Source organism: Zonotrichia albicollis, chromosome 8 (assembly GCF_047830755.1).
Source record: "Zonotrichia albicollis isolate bZonAlb1 chromosome 8, bZonAlb1.hap1, whole genome shotgun sequence".
Lineage (NCBI taxonomy): Eukaryota > Metazoa > Chordata > Aves > Passeriformes > Passerellidae > Zonotrichia > Zonotrichia albicollis.
Genome location: NC_133826.1, coordinates 10719098 through 10735254, shown reverse-complemented (window position 1 = coordinate 10735254; position 16157 = coordinate 10719098). Strand labels below are relative to the sequence as shown.

Sequence of the window (16157 nt, the reverse complement as noted above, 5' to 3'; positions counted from 1 at the left end):
AGGAATTTCACTTGAGTTTTCCAAGAGCTTCATTCAAAACAGGTTTTTAATAAGATTGGTTTATTGTCTCATCAAGATGTGGTTCAGATTTTGAATCAGGAAGGATAAGACTGTCCCATATGCCTGTATCTTCCCTCTACAGGTTGTCCCCACACTGGTGCACTTTGCAGAGGGTTGCGGGAAGAGCAAGAGTAGGTGCTGGTCCCACAGAGGGAGCTGCAAATGCTGCAGTTCCCTAGGCTTTGAGAAGGGACCAGACAAAGTCATGAAAGCAATATTTGCTCAGCTCCTAAATACCAGGATAGCAAATCTTGCTCAGGAAGGCTAAGACAAATCACTGCAGGGAGCTGCATGGGCAGGAGTCACCATGTGGCTGCCATGTTCATGTACTCTTTCACAGGCATTCACAGGTTTTGGCTGCTGGAAACAAGCTGGGCATCCAGGGGCTCTTCTGAGCTGGGATGGTTTTGTCTTCTGCCTGACAGTGGTGCAGGGGGTGGGAAGCGGTGGCTGGCAGCATCTCCTGGGGCAAGCTCTGCACCTGGTCAGGGATGTGTCATCAGCTGGTCCCTTGGCTGGAAAGCAGCACTGTCCAGGTGGAGTGACCTGGGGCTCTGTGATCCTGGATGTGGAATAGAGCAGCTCAGCTCTGGCTGGCTTGTCTGCAGGTCTTGTATGACTGGTTAAAACAACTCATCTAGAGGAAACATCTTCCCTCCTGGCTAGGGACCTTGCATCCAGGATGCCCTTATGTCTACAGACCAGTTAGTAGAGCAAGGTGGTGCTCAGGAGATGTGGTTCACCCAACATTTCCTAGAAGTCTTCAATAATATGGGATTGAAGCATGGAGGCAAATCTAGGTGGTTATCTCTGTTGGCTGTGCAGGGATTCCAGAGGATCAGTTCAGGTCCAGGCACTGTGAGCATTTCAAGGTAATTGGCAGAAGCAGAATCCTTGTCAGAAAAATCATAAAAGTCACAAAGCCATAAAAACCTCCCTAGGGTACTGTGAACCCAGTGCTGTGGAGGAAGGAAGGTTTGGCTTACCCTGGAGCAGTGGAAGGTTCCCTGTGGCTTTTGTCTGGGCACTGCCCTGGTTCCCTTTGGCCTACCCTGCATGCAGCTTTGGTTCCCAGGAAGAGGAGCTATTGAATTTCCAAATTCTCCATCATCACATTGTTCCCATGCTGCCACATGCATAACTCACAGGGCATCAGAGGCTTGCAAGTGGTTTATGCAAAAATAAACCCTTTGCTGTGTGGTTTTCTCTGGGGGAGAGGGCAAGAGGAGGGTGACCCCCAGCAGCACAGAGGGAGTGCTGGGATGACAGCTGGGATTGTAGACACCTTATTTCCAAACATTTTCTCTTGCTGACCCTGAAGGAAAGCTGCCACCACCAGCACAACTCTGTCCCTGCGCTGGTGGCACCAATGGCTTTGTTCTCTCTGAAATCATCCATAGCAAAACCACTCTGCCACTCCGGGGTGGACATGTGGCTGTCCTGGTGTCAACACTCACATCTCTTCCCCAGGGTGGGCACAAGAGAGCTGGAATCATGTATGCCTCCCACTCCAAGCATCCTCAGCCCCGCACCTGCATGTCGGGGGCGGGCAGGGAGCACAGGCTGTGGCTGCAGATAACACGCCTGGGCGGGCAGGGAAATGGCAGGGAAAAGGCAGGCTGCTCATCAGCCTCCAGCACGGCCTCTCTCCGGGGGCCCTGGGCTGCCTTTCACCTTGGCTGCCTCCTTCTCGTTGCCTTGGTAACCATCCCTTGCAGGCAGCGGAGGGGAGGCTGACGTGCGGGATGGGATGGGATGGGATGGGATGGGATGTGGGAGAGCAGTGCTGCTGGCCTGTGGCAGCGGGATGTGCCAGGGACCAGCACTGTCCCTGGGTGGGACTCCCCAGTGGTGGCTGCCCAGTGCATCCCAGTCATGGGGCACAGTCTGGATGTGCCCATGCTGGAGAGTCAAGTGGTTTCTCACTGGCAGCTTGGACTGCCTCTGTGCTAATCTGAGGGCATGGTGGGAAGAGCCCACAGGTCTGTCCTCGCTGCTGTTCTGCTCCACATCGATGCTGCTGGGCACAGGCACAGCTCACCCAGAGCTGCTTGTGGCACTGGCAGGTTGGAGGTGCTGGCAGCCCTGCTGGCAGCTGTGTTTGGGTAGAGGCAGGGGTCCACACTGTGGTGCAGGGGATCTTGCCCAGAGCTGATGGCCCCTGGCTCAGCACTTCACTTGCAGAGGCTCTGCTGCAGCAGTGCTCAGGCTGCAGCTTTGGTCCTAATGCCACAGGCTGCAAGGAGGGTTCATGTGAGCAGTAAGGGCTCCTGCATGCATCCCATTGCACAAAGCAGCCTTCAATAGGCAGAGCTGGGCAGGAGCCCTGGGAGAGCATCAGGAGGGATGGATGGCATGGCAGCCCGTGCCAGGGAGGTGATGCCTGGCACTGACCCAGGCTGTGCTTGCAGGTACGTGAACACCCTCCTGAAGCTGATCCCGCCCGTGCTGGGGCTGCAGGAGCAGCTGCGCCAGGCGGTGCAGAGCGGGGACATGGAGACGTCGCACGGGATCTGCCGCATCGCCGTGGCCCTGGGCGAGAACCACTCCCGGTGAGTGCTGGGGGTGCTCCCCAGGAGGGGCACTGAGCTTGGAGCAGCCAAGCTGTTCCCCACACCCTGCCTTGTCCAGGACCTGTCCTGCACACAGTGACACGTGCCAGGGCAGAGGAGCTGGAAATCTGACCATGCTCTCTGCTTCCCAGAGCCCTCCTGGACCAGGTGGAGCACTGGCAGAGTTTCCTGGCCCTAGTCAACATGATTATGTTCTGCACTGGAATCCCTGGACACTACCCCGTCAACGAAACCACCAGCTCCTTGACCCTCACCTTCTGGTACACGCTGCAGGTCAGTGACTGTTGTGGACAGCCTGCCTGGGCTCTGTCCTCCAGGCAGGCCCAGAGGCACCAGTGCATGGGGACTGGGGTCTGGCCTCGGTTTAATTGGTCACAGGGATTTCTGGTATCCCCACTTGTGCTGCACTTGCAGCTAGGGCCAGGCACATACCTAGGAAATGCTGGCCCTGTGGCTGGCTCTTTCTGCCACCAGTCCTCCTTAGAAGTGTGAGCCATCCTTTAAGGGCCTCTGTAACAAAACTAATTAAAATTTCATGTTAATTCTTTTCTTCCCAGCAGCAGACCTGGTTGTTTAGCTTCCTTCTGCATGCCTGCAGCATGCTAGAATGAGAGCATGGCCCTAGTGGCAGCCCAGTGTGTGGTCCCTCTCCCATGGTCAGTGTTCCCTGGATCAGCAGAGCAGCCCTGCCACACTGTGCTCTATTTTTAGCTCCTTTTCATCCCTCAGCTCCATTCCTCTGCAATCCAGTGGCGTGGCTGAGCGTGGGCAGGGAGGGGAGCAAAGTCAGTGCTGTGCCAGCAGCTCCTGTGCTGCATGAGGCCAGGCTGAGGCTCCCACGACCTCTTGCTGCTTCTCCAGATGGGTCTGACATTACAGGTGCATGCAGGAGGGGGCTGTGCTCAGTCATCTCTCTCACAGCAGTCTGAGGCACCCATGCTCCTGGTGTAGGGGTGCTCCCAAGGGTAGGACATGGCAGGATACTGCCACTCCCTATGACGATGCTGTCTGAAGGTCCACCCAGCTTCTGGGGCTTCTGGCATCTTGCCTCCAGATAATGCTGCCACTGCAGAAGGGCACAGCATCAAGTGACTCTTAGGGAGCTGGAAATGCAGCCTTCCAAGGTATGACAGGTCCCACTAGCACTGGGAGATGTGCCTGAGACCCCTATGCAGCAGGCATGTTAGCTCTGTTTGCCTTTCCCTGCAACACCTGATGTGTTTATTCCTGCTCCTGCCTCCAGGATGATATCCTCTCCTTTGAGCCAGACAAGCAGGCAGTGTACCAGCAGGTCTACAGGCCTGTGTACTTCCAGCTGGTGGATGTGCTGCTGCACAAAGCCCAGTTCCCCTCCGATGAGGAGTATGGCTTCTGGTCGTCGGATGAGAAGGAGCAGTTTCGGATATACAGGTACAAGTGGGAGATTTGGATTTGCTTGTCAGGCAGGTGAGGATGCAGGGGCAGCATTCTGCCACCCTGAAGACTGAGTACTGAGTATGATGAGCCAAGGAGGGACACAGAGGAGATTCCTTCCATCAAGAGCTGTTTTGGCTGTGGTGGTAATGTGAAAATGAGCTGGTTTGGCTCATTTGGCAAAATTTTGGCACAGCACCAGTTACCCTGCCCAAGAGACTGTAGGATCACTCCATTGGTTGGGACAGTGTGCTTGTATGAGTAGTGCCTGTGCCCTGGAGACAAAGTGACGTGTCCACACATGGAGCTCTCTGCATGGGCTGGGGACAGCGTTTGGAGACACCTGTGTTCTCTGCAGGGTGGACATCTCTGACACGCTGATGTATGTGTATGAGATGCTGGGTGCTGAGCTCCTGAGCAGCCTCTATGACAAACTGGGACGTCTCCTGACCAACACAGAGCAGCCGTCCACGTGGCAGGTGAGCAAGGGGACCCAGGGCTGGCAGCTCCCTGTCCTCACCCTCAATGGGGCATTGAAAGCAAAGGGACGTGAGGTAAGGAGCATGAGCAGAGCACACAAACAGTCTCTCTGGGGTCTGCTGTGGAGAGGAATAGGTCTTCTGCCTCCCTGTTCTTAGTTCTGCCAAGGGATCAGCCTCTTCAGCTACTGTGGGGGTGCTGAGCTGGTGGCTGGAGCTGGGGCAGGGTTGGGCATCAGGGATCAGTGCAAGGCTCTGACAGTGCCTCTCCCACCCTCAGCACACGGAGGCCTTGCTCTATGGCTTCCAGTCCATTGCTGAGACCATTGATGTGAACTACTCCGACGTGGTGCCCGGGCTGATCGGCCTCATTCCCCGGATCAGCATCAGCAACGTGCAGCTTGCTGACACCGTCATGTTCACTATTGGTGAGTGGGCTGGGCAGGGAAAGCCCCCCTGAGACCACATCTGCCCAGCAATACCAGTGGTGAAAAGCAAAGCTGGGCATTGTGGAATGCAAGAGCAAGAACCTGTGGTGCAGTCCTGCAGTCTGACCCCATCCATATATGCAGGATCCCTGTCTGAGTGGCTGGCTGATCACCCTGTCATGATTAACAACGTGTTACCACTGGTGCTCCAAGCCTTGGGCAACCCTGAGCTCTCCATCTCCAGTGTCTCCACCCTGAAAAAGATCTGCCGAGAGTGCAAGTACGACCTGCCACCCTATGCTGCCAACATTGTCGCTGTGTCACAGGTAGGAGCTGGGTGCTGAAGGTTTTGGGTGACCTGGGATGTGCTCTGTGCACGCCTTTTCCTTTGTAAGGTCCAGGGCAGGGGGACAAAAGAGCAGCTCAGGGCATCTTGCTTGGCGCAGATTTCGTGCCAGTTTTGTTCATAGGCTAGTAAATCCATATGGCAGGCCCTATGTCCTGCTGTGAATGCAGAAATGGCAGCCACTGACAGACATGACTGCCAGGAGTCTGCTGGGGTTGCACGTGGGTGTCTGTCCTTCCCCCAGGGTTTTGTTTGCCTTGTTGGGAACAGCAGTCTGCCAGCTCTGCACCTGCCACGCTGCTAATGCCGCTGCTGGGCATCTTGGAGGGCAGCACCCTGCTGTTCAGGCCTCTCCTGGAGCCTGAGCTGATCCCTGTAGTGCTGGGGCAGCTTGTTCCATGCTCCTTCTTGACCCTCAAGATTTGTGGCAGCTGGGGCTCAGAATCCTGAGGCACCAGGAGAAAGGCTGGACTTGGGCAAGCTGCCAGGATGCACATGGGAGGAGAGAGGTGAAGGGCTCTTAAAAGCATCTCTGCTTTTTAGAGCATGGGGAGCACTGGAATAAGGAAACCCTGGCTGAAGTTGACTCCTTGAGCAATCCTGCTGCAGAGCCCATCCAAGCCAGGAGCTCCTCTTGCTAGCTGTCTGAGTGGGCTGGCTCAGGGGACAGGGATTTTAGTTCTTGCCTGTGGCAGGTTATGGGGAGCACACAATGTTTGTGCTCACACTGGTGTTAAGTTGTCTCAGCCTCCTGTGTCAGTCCTACCTCCTGCTGTCAGTCCTAATGCCTGGAAGGGAAGGGTCTTTCTGCAGCACTCACCCTTCTCTTCTCCTCTCCCTTTCCCTTTGACAGGAGGTGTTGATGAAGCAGATTCACAAGGTAAGAGGGGCTGACTCACACCTCTGCTGGTTCTCCTTGCCCCCCGTGCCCCCTTAGTCATGCTCAGCTGAAGATGCAGAGCTGTCCCCAGAGGAGAGCTCAGCACTGCATCCATGGTGTGCAGGATCAGGAGATCCTGCTGGCTGCTTCTCACTGCTGCTGGGCTTCACTTCCCCACACAGCCTGGGGTTCTGCTGGGAGGGTATGTCCCCTAGAGAGGGAGGAGGAGGAGGCTTAACTCTAGCAATTCCCAGTCTCTCCAAACCCAGGGATACCTAGATGACAGGCATGTTTTCAAGAGGAGAAAGGGAGATAAGTGTAGGAACTGAGCCCCAGCCTTGCCTGTGACTAGGGCAGGGTGGCTGTGACAGGCTGTGCAAAGGATGGTGTGCCAAGTTAGGGTGAGTGATGCCAGCTTGGAGATCTCTGGACACCAGCTGGTCTTTCATTGGCAGGTGCTGGGAGGAGGCCAGGTGTGCTGAAGCCAGAGCTCCTGTTCCCTGGGAACAGATGCTGTCAGGGAGCTGTTCCCCTCTCCTGCAGTGAGATGCACCTAGAGGGACCCAGATAGAGCAGCTGAGGAGCTGCAGCACACCCAGCTGGGACCCTGGCAGCTGTCAGAGCATGGGCTGTGGGCTAGGCAGTGACCTCCCTGTTGTGTCTTCTCTGTCCCAGACAAGCCAGTGCATGTGGCTGATGCAGGCTCTTGGTTTCCTGCTTTCTGCACTGCAAGTGGAGGAGATCCTGAAGAACCTGCACTCCCTGATCACCCCCTACATCCAGCAGCTGGAAAAGCTGGCTGATGAAACGGTGAGTGCCTGTGTGCTGCCTCCATCCAGAAGTGGTTTCTCCTGCTGGCTGTAGCCCTGGGGCTGCTGTGCTGAAGCAGCACTCTAAACATGGGCTCAAGAGAAAGTGCAGTGCAGGGAATCCCTCTCTGGCACTTTGCCTCTGCAGTTCAGTTCCTCAGCATCCCAAAGACATGACTACGATTGAGTAGTGCAGGCTGTGTCATACTTTGGCTTTATTTTCCCTGGCAGCCCAATCCCTCCAACAGGCTGGCCATCATCCACATCCTGGGCCTGCTTTCCAACCTCTTCACCACCCTAGACATCAGCCACCACGATGACGACCATGAGAGCACCGAGGTCAAAAAACTGCCAGTGCAGCAAGGACCCAACCCAGTGAGTAGAGCTAAAGCTCCAAGTTCTCTGCCACAGACTGTCCAAAACCTCACAACTCACTGCACCAGAGGGGGGTTAATGGGGAATGCAGCATGTGCCAGCAAGAGGGTGGTGCCAGTCTATTCCAGCTAAAATAGCTCCTTCAGCTCATCCCACCACTCCTGATGTGGACAGAGCTGACTTGCCTCTTGGATGCCTCTTGGCTAGGTGCTGCTCTGGAGGGTGGCCTGGGTGCTACCTGCCAACTGTGAGCAGTGCCAGGCTGCTTCAGAAATAAAGCTGTCCAGCTTTGGAGAGGGGTGGTGCCTGAAGGTTTGAGTCCAGGCCATGCTTAGTCTTGAATCTCCCCTTCCCAGTGCCAATTCTCTTCAGTGTCTCTCATTCCTTACAGGTGGTGGTGGTTCTGCAGCAAGTCTTCCAGCTCATACAGAAGGTTCTCAGCAAGTGGCTGAATGATGCCCAGGTGGTGGAGGTAACCTGGTTTCACCTGTATACTGCCTACAGCTCTGCCTGTCCTTGCTGACCTGAGCAGGGGACAGCAAAGGACAAACTCTGATGGCCTGTGAGAGGGATGTCTTGCTGGATTATCTGGACCAGTGCTGCTTGCTATCACCAGCAGCATCAAGTCATTCTTGTCTGTCTTGTTCCTCCATCAGCTCTGCTTCTCTCCAGTAACTGGGGTCCTGCCATGAGCAGGGAGGTGGGATCTACCCAACCTGTGTTCCCTAAAAGAACAGCTCTGTTCTGAACTGGACCTGTATCATCTGGTGCTTGTCCATTTCTTCAGTCCAGTACTGCCCCTGTGCAATGTCCCACCAGCCATTTCTCCCTGGCCCTTGGGGACCCTTCCTGCTGTGGTGGGAAGGGTTTTTCCTGGTCACTGGGAGCATCCTGTGCTGCAGGGCAGGCCAGCAGTATCAGAGCAGGTCTGAGCCCTTTGCCTGGCTGGTCCCTGTGCCCAGTGCCAGCTCTTTGCTCCCCTGGGACCCATAAATTAAGCCCTGGGAGAGGTCTCCTGATGCCCATTGCTCATGCAGTCCCTCTCTTCCCACAGTCTGTCTGTGCCATATTTGAGAAGTCTGTGAAGACCCTCCTGGATGATTTTGCCCCCATGGTGCCTCAGCTGTGTGAGATGCTGGGGCAGATGTACAGCACCATTCCCCAGGTCTCTGCCATTGAACTCACGCGGCAGGTATGGAACTGTGCCTGGGAGGCTGGGGACGTGCAGGGCCAGCAGGAGCTTCAGTCCTTCTTTCTCTTTTGCAGCTGGTTCACATCTTTGCCCATGAGCCTGCCCACTTCCCTCCCATCAAGGCCCTGTTCTTGCTCGTTACCTCAGTCACACTGACCCTGTTCCAGCAAGGTACGTAGGATTAGTTGTCCCTGCTACAGCTGGGGCTGTTGTCAGGCTTTTGCATGCGTGGACTCTGGAGGCCTCTTACCAGGAATGGCTGTTTTCACTCCTAGCTAAGCTAATTGGGGCCATCTCTGTTTCTTGGAGTCATCCCAACCCCTGGAAGGTGGGTACCTTCCCTGCAGGCAACAGAAGCAGGAAACCCCTGGGTGCTCTGGGCCTCTGTGTTGTTACAGCAGCCCAGGCTGGATATCACATGCAGCCAGGGCCCATCTGGAGCTGCAGTCCAGCTTGGCAGGGAAGCTATGCCCACAGGAACATCTTGGGGCTTCTCTGGGGTCCACTGCTGCTTGTAGTGGCCTGAAATCAAGCCCTTATATGAGCAGGAGAATGTGTGTGAGAACAGCTGGGAAATTACTTTTTCAGAATCACTGGTGGCCACTGAGTCCCTGCTGTGATGCTGAGCATGCTGGTGTTCTCCTGCAGGGCAGGGGCCCATCTTTGGCTCATTGCCCACCCTACAAAAAGCAAATGGGGTTAGAACAGGTTCCTTTGCACCATGGCTCCCCTCAGCATCTTAGTGACCTGCCCTGTGACAGAGACAAATGTACATTGGAGCGGCTGGATCTGGTCCTTCAGCATTACCACATGTGGCCCCCAAGGGGTCTGATCCTTTGCTCACAGCTGGGTGCCAGGTAGGGTGATGCTGTCCCCCAGCTCAAGGCTCAGAGCTCTCTAGAGAGGTGGGGGAGAGACACCAGGAGCCCTGCTCATCACCACACCACAGTCCAAGCAAATCCCACTGTGCTCAGGTGTCACTGGGGTCAGTGACAAGCAGGCCAGGCTTCCTCGGGTATCAGGTCCCTGCTTGTGCCAGTGGCGTGTGGATGTGTCTGTGCTGGAGCCCTTTTGCCTCGGTGCTGGGGAGCTGGCAGTGCCTCCAGGCAGGAGCAAGAGGGGCCAGAGCCCAAGCTGTGCCCACACTTGGATGCAAGCTTTGCTCAGGCTGTTCAGCTTGGTGTGTACCCAGGACTGTCCCCTTGGGGGGCCAGCTCTGAGCAGGGCGAGCCCCTTCTGCTGAGCCCACATGTGGCAGGAGAAGGGGGACATGCCTGAGCCTACAGGGGCCAAGAAGTGAGTGTGCACAGTCAGATGCCAAGGTAGGGTGAGTGGTGCTGGCACAGAGATCTCTGGGCACTGAGCTGCTCTCTCCCATGAGGATGCTGGAGGAGACCTCCAGGAGAGTCCTGGACTCACCGTCCTTGAGAGCATCTGGGAATGGGGTGGGAGGGTGTCTGTGCCAGGGTCTCCTGAGCAGCTGGAGCTGGTGACAAGCATGTGCACGCCTGAGCCCAGCCAGGCCTGTCAAGCATTTGCTGAGGTGTTATCGTTCACTTGCAGTTACCTTCCAGGACCAAACAGTGCTCTGAAGACACCTGCTCAGTCCCCACAGTGCAAAAGCTCTAATTCTCCTTGTGGAGATGGTGCTCAGCTAGCCCCTGCTCCTCCTTCTCTTCCTCCCCAAGGAAACGAAGAACTCCTCCTTGGCTCTGCAGCACCCAGGTGCTGGCTGGAGACCCTGGGGCTTTAGACCCTTTCCTTTGCAGTTTCTTTCTGTTCTTGGGTTCTCCAAGTTTCATGATTTTTTGTATGTTTTGTTTCTTTAACTTGCTTCAAACTGCTCATGTTGCCCATCCCCTTCCCCACACACCCCTCCTCCCTTACACTCCTGTTTTCACTTGTAAATTCTTTCTGTATCACATAACTATATGATGTTGAGTTGCTGTTTGTATGATTTTTCTCTTAAGTTACATCTTTATTATATTTTAGGGCCCAGGGATCATCCTGATATTGTTGATTCATTTATGCAACTCCTGGCACAGGTGTGTTTTAGTTTCTTATTCATTCACTTTCTGTTCTCTCTCTTTCTCTTTTTAATTCAATTTAAACCTATTTTTAGCTTTCTGTTGACAACGTTTTTTTTTCCTTTTAGTTGAATATCGAGTTTCTCCATCTGTTTCCGTGGAAGTTGAAAACAAAACATTCTCCTTTAGTTCTGGGTTCACACCATCCCCAGGGCAGTGCCCTCCTCTGCAGGCAGCTCCAGCTCCCACCCCCCTGCTGGGCTGAAGCTGGCATGGGGCGCTTTGTGCTGCTGCTGCAGTCACCCTTGGGTGACAGACAAATCAGAGCATTAAGTGGATGTTTTCCAACCCGTTTACCTGCCCTCTGATGGGTGCTCTGGAGCGGGGACAGGCTGAGCTGGCTGCCCTGCCCAGGGGCCAGTGGGAGGAAGCCCCTGCCCTCAGGGGCAGGCAGCTGCCAGGATTTGGCTCTGAGCAACGTGCTTGTGATGGCATCTGGATCTGGCACGTGCCACATTGCCTCCTGCCCCAGCAGCCTCTCTGGGTGGTGGCAGTTCTGTGCAGGAGCTGCTGGGGACAGTTTGTGATGATGTGGCAGGGGCTGTGGGCTGGCACTTGTGTCACTGCTGTGGCGCTGGGCAGGCAGGGCCAGTGCTATGCTGTGTGTGTATATACACCTGCCCAGGGTGCTCCTCAGCCCCCCATGGCCCTTAAGGGAGAAGCCTTGATGTCCTTGGTGCACTCAGTGTTGCTGGCAGAGATGTGTTCCCTGCCCACCTACCCACAGGGTGGGTCTGTGGTGAGGAGGGGCCTGGTAGAGTTGCTTTCTGCTCTATTTCTGTGATGGGGACACCTCTAACCACATGTTGGACCAGTGGTTGTGCAGGAGCACTCACCCAGGCTCCTCCCAGAGGTCTGGCCATCCTGCCCTTGCTGACAGCCCCGGGAGGGTGCCTGGCATGTCCTGGTGCTAAGCTGTCAGACTCTCCCATAGGTCCTGAGGGTTGGAGTGGGCAAGAGGGTTGCACCTTACCTCCCCCAGGCAGGGTCTTCTCTTCACAGTTCTCACCTTGATGCCCAGAGCCTGCTGAGACCCGTTGCATCTCAAAGCCATATTGCAGCCTCTTCCTTCCTGCTTTTCACCATGAAAGACATAACATAATCAAGGCTGTCAGACTTCTGCTCTGCTTTTGGTTTTGGAAGCTGTGACCTTTTAACAAGGGTTTTGAACATGATGGGAGGGTGGTAAATGGGGTCTGTGCATGAGGTTCTTGGTGGTCCTCACTGCTAGCAGGACCTCCATTTGAACACTGTGCCTAGTTTGGGGCACAACATTTCTGTAGATTTATATCAGAGACCACAGAGAAAAGCATGTGGGAAGATGGCCACCTTGTACACATGGTGGGGAGGAAAAGCTGATGGGAGCCTGTGGAGCTGTGTGAGTCTGGGAATGTGTAAAAGGTAATGTGGCAGTTGTGGGTAAAAACAACTGTTCTCCTTGAGTGGGACAATCAGTAACGGGAGGAAATCATGATAAAGGATCCAGGTCTGGCAGAAGCAAGTCTTCCTAAGAGGGCAGGGAAGCACTGGAAGATCCTTGGGGAGCTGTTGTTGCATGGAATTCTTGAAAGGACCCAACAAGCCCATTGCTCTTGGAGGTAGGCAGAAGTGATCCTGGCAGGGTGTAAGGCATTAGATGACTCTGAAAGACCCTCCCAAGGCTACTTGTGCCATGTGCTGGCAGCTGGCCCTGTCTCGTGTGTGGATCTCCAGATATCCATCAGAAGCACTCCTGCAGGAGCAGCTCAGAGGCTCCTACCTCCATGTCTTTATCTTGGATCACTGTGAGACATCTGACACTGCCCACTCAAGACCTGTTGTTTTCCTGGGCTTTGTATTCCTGAAACCCCGTGGAGACCAAAGGATCCCATCCCTGTCTTCTCTCTTCACACATAGAGCTCAAGGTTTCCTCTTCCTTGCCTGACCCTTCTCACAGACTGATGATCTAGTGAGGTGCTTTAAAACCCATCAAGAACTGGCCATAGCATCCCTGATTGACTCCTTGCTCTCAGGACTTTGAGGGCTGTCTGACAGCAGAGATGGGTCTAGCCTGTCCTCTTCCAGAGGACCATACTCTGCAGTGATGCTGTTGAGGATTTGTAGATTGGAGGATTAACTTCAGAGGGAACTGCAGATCTCTTCAGATTTTTGCATGGTAAGAGCTGTGTTTTCACCCAGCCTGCTCTGCCTGTAGACTTCTTGGCAAAGTAATGCATCTTCCGGAGCAGCAGTGAATTTGGACACAAGAGTGTGTCAAGGTGGAAATTTCCCACTTCCCTGACCATCTGTTTTTGTGTTTTGATCTGTTTTGATTGCCTTGGAGGAAATATCATCTTCCCTGTTTCAAGTTTGTCAGGTTCCTCCTTGCAGGCACTGTTTCTGCCCTCTCTGCCAATAAGTACTGTCCTGCCTTCTGGTAACTCAGGAGAAGCTCTTGGGGCCTGCATATCAGCTCTCTGTCACCAGCACACAGGGAACCATCTCTGTCACAGGATTCCTGCTGACTTCATCTTTGGGCTTGGTTGCAGATCGTGGAACTCCCCAGTTGTTGCAGGTGATCTTTTTGCCACAATGTTAATTGGCAAATCATTCTGATGGCTGGCTGATCATGGGAGCTGCTGGCTTAAGCCAAATCACAAAGTAGCATAATGCTCAAGGATAAAATAACCAGTCTGCCATAAGGCTGCACAGGGCAGTGCCAGCATCCTGTTCTCAGCTGCTCCCTCCTTCCTCTGCTGCATGCTGGGATCAGTGCAGAGCATTGCTGCTGCAGTGCCAGGGTGAGCATCCCACCTGGAGGGCATGGGGCTCAGTTCCACCCAGGCAGCTGGAGCTGCTCTGCCCAGGACCACGTGCCATGGTGGCTGGGGCTTGCACCCAGTCTGCGTTGGCAAAACCAGGCAAGTTCTGAAGGTGGGGAGCCAGTGGCTATCACATGTGTGCTCCTGGTTGCAGGTAGGATTTTGGGACTCTCCAGTCTGCCTTTCCACCTCATCCACCCCATCCCAGCAGGGCTTCTCACTTGCAGACCTGGGGAGTGTTTTGGTGATTTTGGGGCAGTCTGGGTGTGTGGGGCCTCACCGGGCAGAAGACTGACCTCCTGTGATGGCACAGACAGTGCCTGGCCAAGCACAGCCAGCTTCATCCCCACCTCCCTCCCTTTGGGGTCTGCTCCAGGCTGCATGCAGCAGTCATTGAGCTCTCCACCTCACCTGCTCCTGTCAGACTCTGAGAACCCCATGGAGGACATGGATTCAGCATCCCCACGCTGAGGCTCACTGCTCCTGCCTGGCCAGCCTTATGGGCTCTTTTCAAAGCAAGAGCCTCTGCTCTGCCAGGTGTGGAGTCTGGGAAGAGCCTGGATATTGGGCACTTAGGCTGTGTGTTCTGGAGAGCTGCAGAAACTGGCAGTGCAGCCCCCGCTGTCCTGTGTCTGCTGGGGGAGTGGGTGTCCCTGCCATGCCTGTCTGCCAATGAAGAAATGGGCACAGAAGAACCTGCTCTGAAGACTTCTCTGGTGGTTTCTGAAGTGCTGTGGAGAAGAACCCAACATTCCCTCAATGCTATCCTGCAGAACAGTTGTTCTTGGAGAGTGAGTGCCCATCTCTGCAGTGGCTGCTCATGCAGAGGATATGGGAGGGATGTTTGAAAGCATTTAAAGACCCTCTCCCATGTGAGCAGAGGTGCTGTGGCAGAAGACAGGGAAGATGGGCTGGCAAGAAGAGGTCCTAGAGCTGGAGCAGGGTTCCTGGTGCTAGGAAAGAGCAGCTGGACATACCTGGTGTTGGGAAAGATTAGCTGGACCTGCCTGGTGCTGCTTTCTTATGGGAGAAGCTCCAGAGGGCCACACCTTGTGGGGGTAAAAAGCATCTCTTTTTACATTAGACTTAGGTATATGTACCCAGGTCTGCATTGGGCTTGCACTCTGCTAAGTGTCCTATGGGAAGGAGCTGTCCCAATACTGACATCTTTCCCCCCGGCACTGTTGGATTGAGGAGCAGATGCTGCAGTGAATCTGCAGGAGAACTTGGGGGGCTCTGCCTGCAGCAGGTCTGGTTTGGCTGGGAGGAGCACCCTGCAGGTAGGTAGGAACCTGAGCACATTGGAAGACTTGTGCCAGATGGAACACTTGGAGCATGCAGGACTCAGGTTAAAACCCATGGATGGGCAGGGTGGAGGAACCTGCAGCTGGGTGGTTATCATGGGAGCCAGCTGCATTTGGGCAAGGTGCTGCTGGGGGAAAGGCTCACAGTCCCTGCTCTGGAGCTCACAGTAGGGCCCCAGCAGGATTAGTGTCCCAGGCTGTTACAGATGTTGCAGGCTAAAACTGTAACATCTCTTGCAAGTGTTTGTCCTGTACGGGGCCAGCTGTACAGCAGCAGCCTCGATGAGTGGATATGCTCCTAAACCATTGCTCAGCCAGCAGCTCACCTGCTGATGTTGGTGCCAGTGCCTCAGGAGCAGTGGTGCACGGCCTGTATATACACACACAGGTATAACGTGGCCCTTGGTTGCCCCATGAAGCTCTCTGCCTGTATCCAGCAGGGAGAGGTACCTGCAGTTGTGCCATCTCCACCTGGTACAGTGATGCCTTCTGTGCCCAAAACTGAATCCTCTTCTGCAGTGTGTGATAGGAAAGGTCAGAAAGGAGATGGAGTAGCTCTGAAACCTGCTCCTCAGCTTCTTGTTTTCCAGCATCTGCACTGGGCAGATGGCTCTGGACTTTCCCTGGAGAAGATGGGGTGGGAATTAAGTCTGTTTTGCTCTGAGTATAGACCACAGGGCAGATGGCTGTGTGTCCTGGGTGCTGTTGATTGAGAGCTGTCCCTGCTTTTATCCCTGGGAAAAGGCTCAGAGGGTAAAGTGGCCCCACACAGAGCCCAAGGGCTTTCTGCCCTGGTATGCTGCTCTCTGAGCTCCAGGCACACAGCAGGGCTGTTCCAGTGCTATGGCTGCTGTCCCTGGTGTTGCAGTGACAGCAGGGCAGGAGGCATGGCTGCCATTCCCAGTGCTTTTCTGCAGCAGTGGGCATGGTGGTCAGGGTATGGATGTGGCTGCCTAATACAGCAGGGCTCACTGAGGCAGGTCAAAAACCCTTCCCATTGAGTGGAGGGTGCAGGCTGAAACATTTCCACCTAGTAATTGCTCAGTGCCAGCACCAGGGGGACTAAGTCATTGCACAAAGTACCACAGCTCAGGGTGTCTCCAGCAGCAGTGCCTGACCCGCACAGAGGCTGGTGGAATCATTGTGTGGCATTAAAAAACCCCAAGCTTTCTTGATCTCAGACTTGCTGCTCAGGAACTGCCAAGAAATGTTGGCATCTCATCATCTGGTGCAGTCTGGGGCTACTGCTTGAACTAGTTGCTGTGACCCCAGGGATGCCAGCATCTTCAGGAGAGGAGAAAAGTATATGGGTGGCTGGTCACTGCTGAGCCCTGCATGGCTGCCCTTGCCCTGGGAGCGGTGCTGCTGCCTGATCTGCTCTGATGGGACAGGAGCCCTCTGTGTCTGAGT

General features: G+C 54.7%; 1 protein-coding gene across 3 annotated transcripts in view; it reads left to right on the top strand.

The window, feature by feature from the left end:
• IPO13 (importin 13) overlaps positions 1-16157 on the top strand; it is a 31187-nt gene that overhangs the window by 13265 nt on the left and 1765 nt on the right. For 2 of the 3 annotated variants that reach the window (XM_074545924.1, XM_074545923.1), the window contains exons 3-15: positions 2472-2612; positions 2765-2906; positions 3877-4043; positions 4405-4525; positions 4806-4953; positions 5098-5279; positions 6153-6179; positions 6855-6989; positions 7220-7363; positions 7755-7835; positions 8418-8555; positions 8630-8726; positions 10548-10600. In XM_074545924.1, the coding sequence (XP_074402025.1) occupies positions 2472-2612; positions 2765-2906; positions 3877-4043; positions 4405-4525; positions 4806-4953; positions 5098-5279; positions 6153-6179; positions 6855-6989; positions 7220-7363; positions 7755-7835; positions 8418-8555; positions 8630-8726; positions 10548-10600 (1576 nt within the window). The remainder of the gene's footprint in view (positions 1-2471; positions 2613-2764; positions 2907-3876; positions 4044-4404; positions 4526-4805; positions 4954-5097; positions 5280-6152; positions 6180-6854; positions 6990-7219; positions 7364-7754; positions 7836-8417; positions 8556-8629; positions 8727-10547; positions 10601-16157) is intronic. The other variant, XR_012581285.1, reaches the window with a different exon arrangement.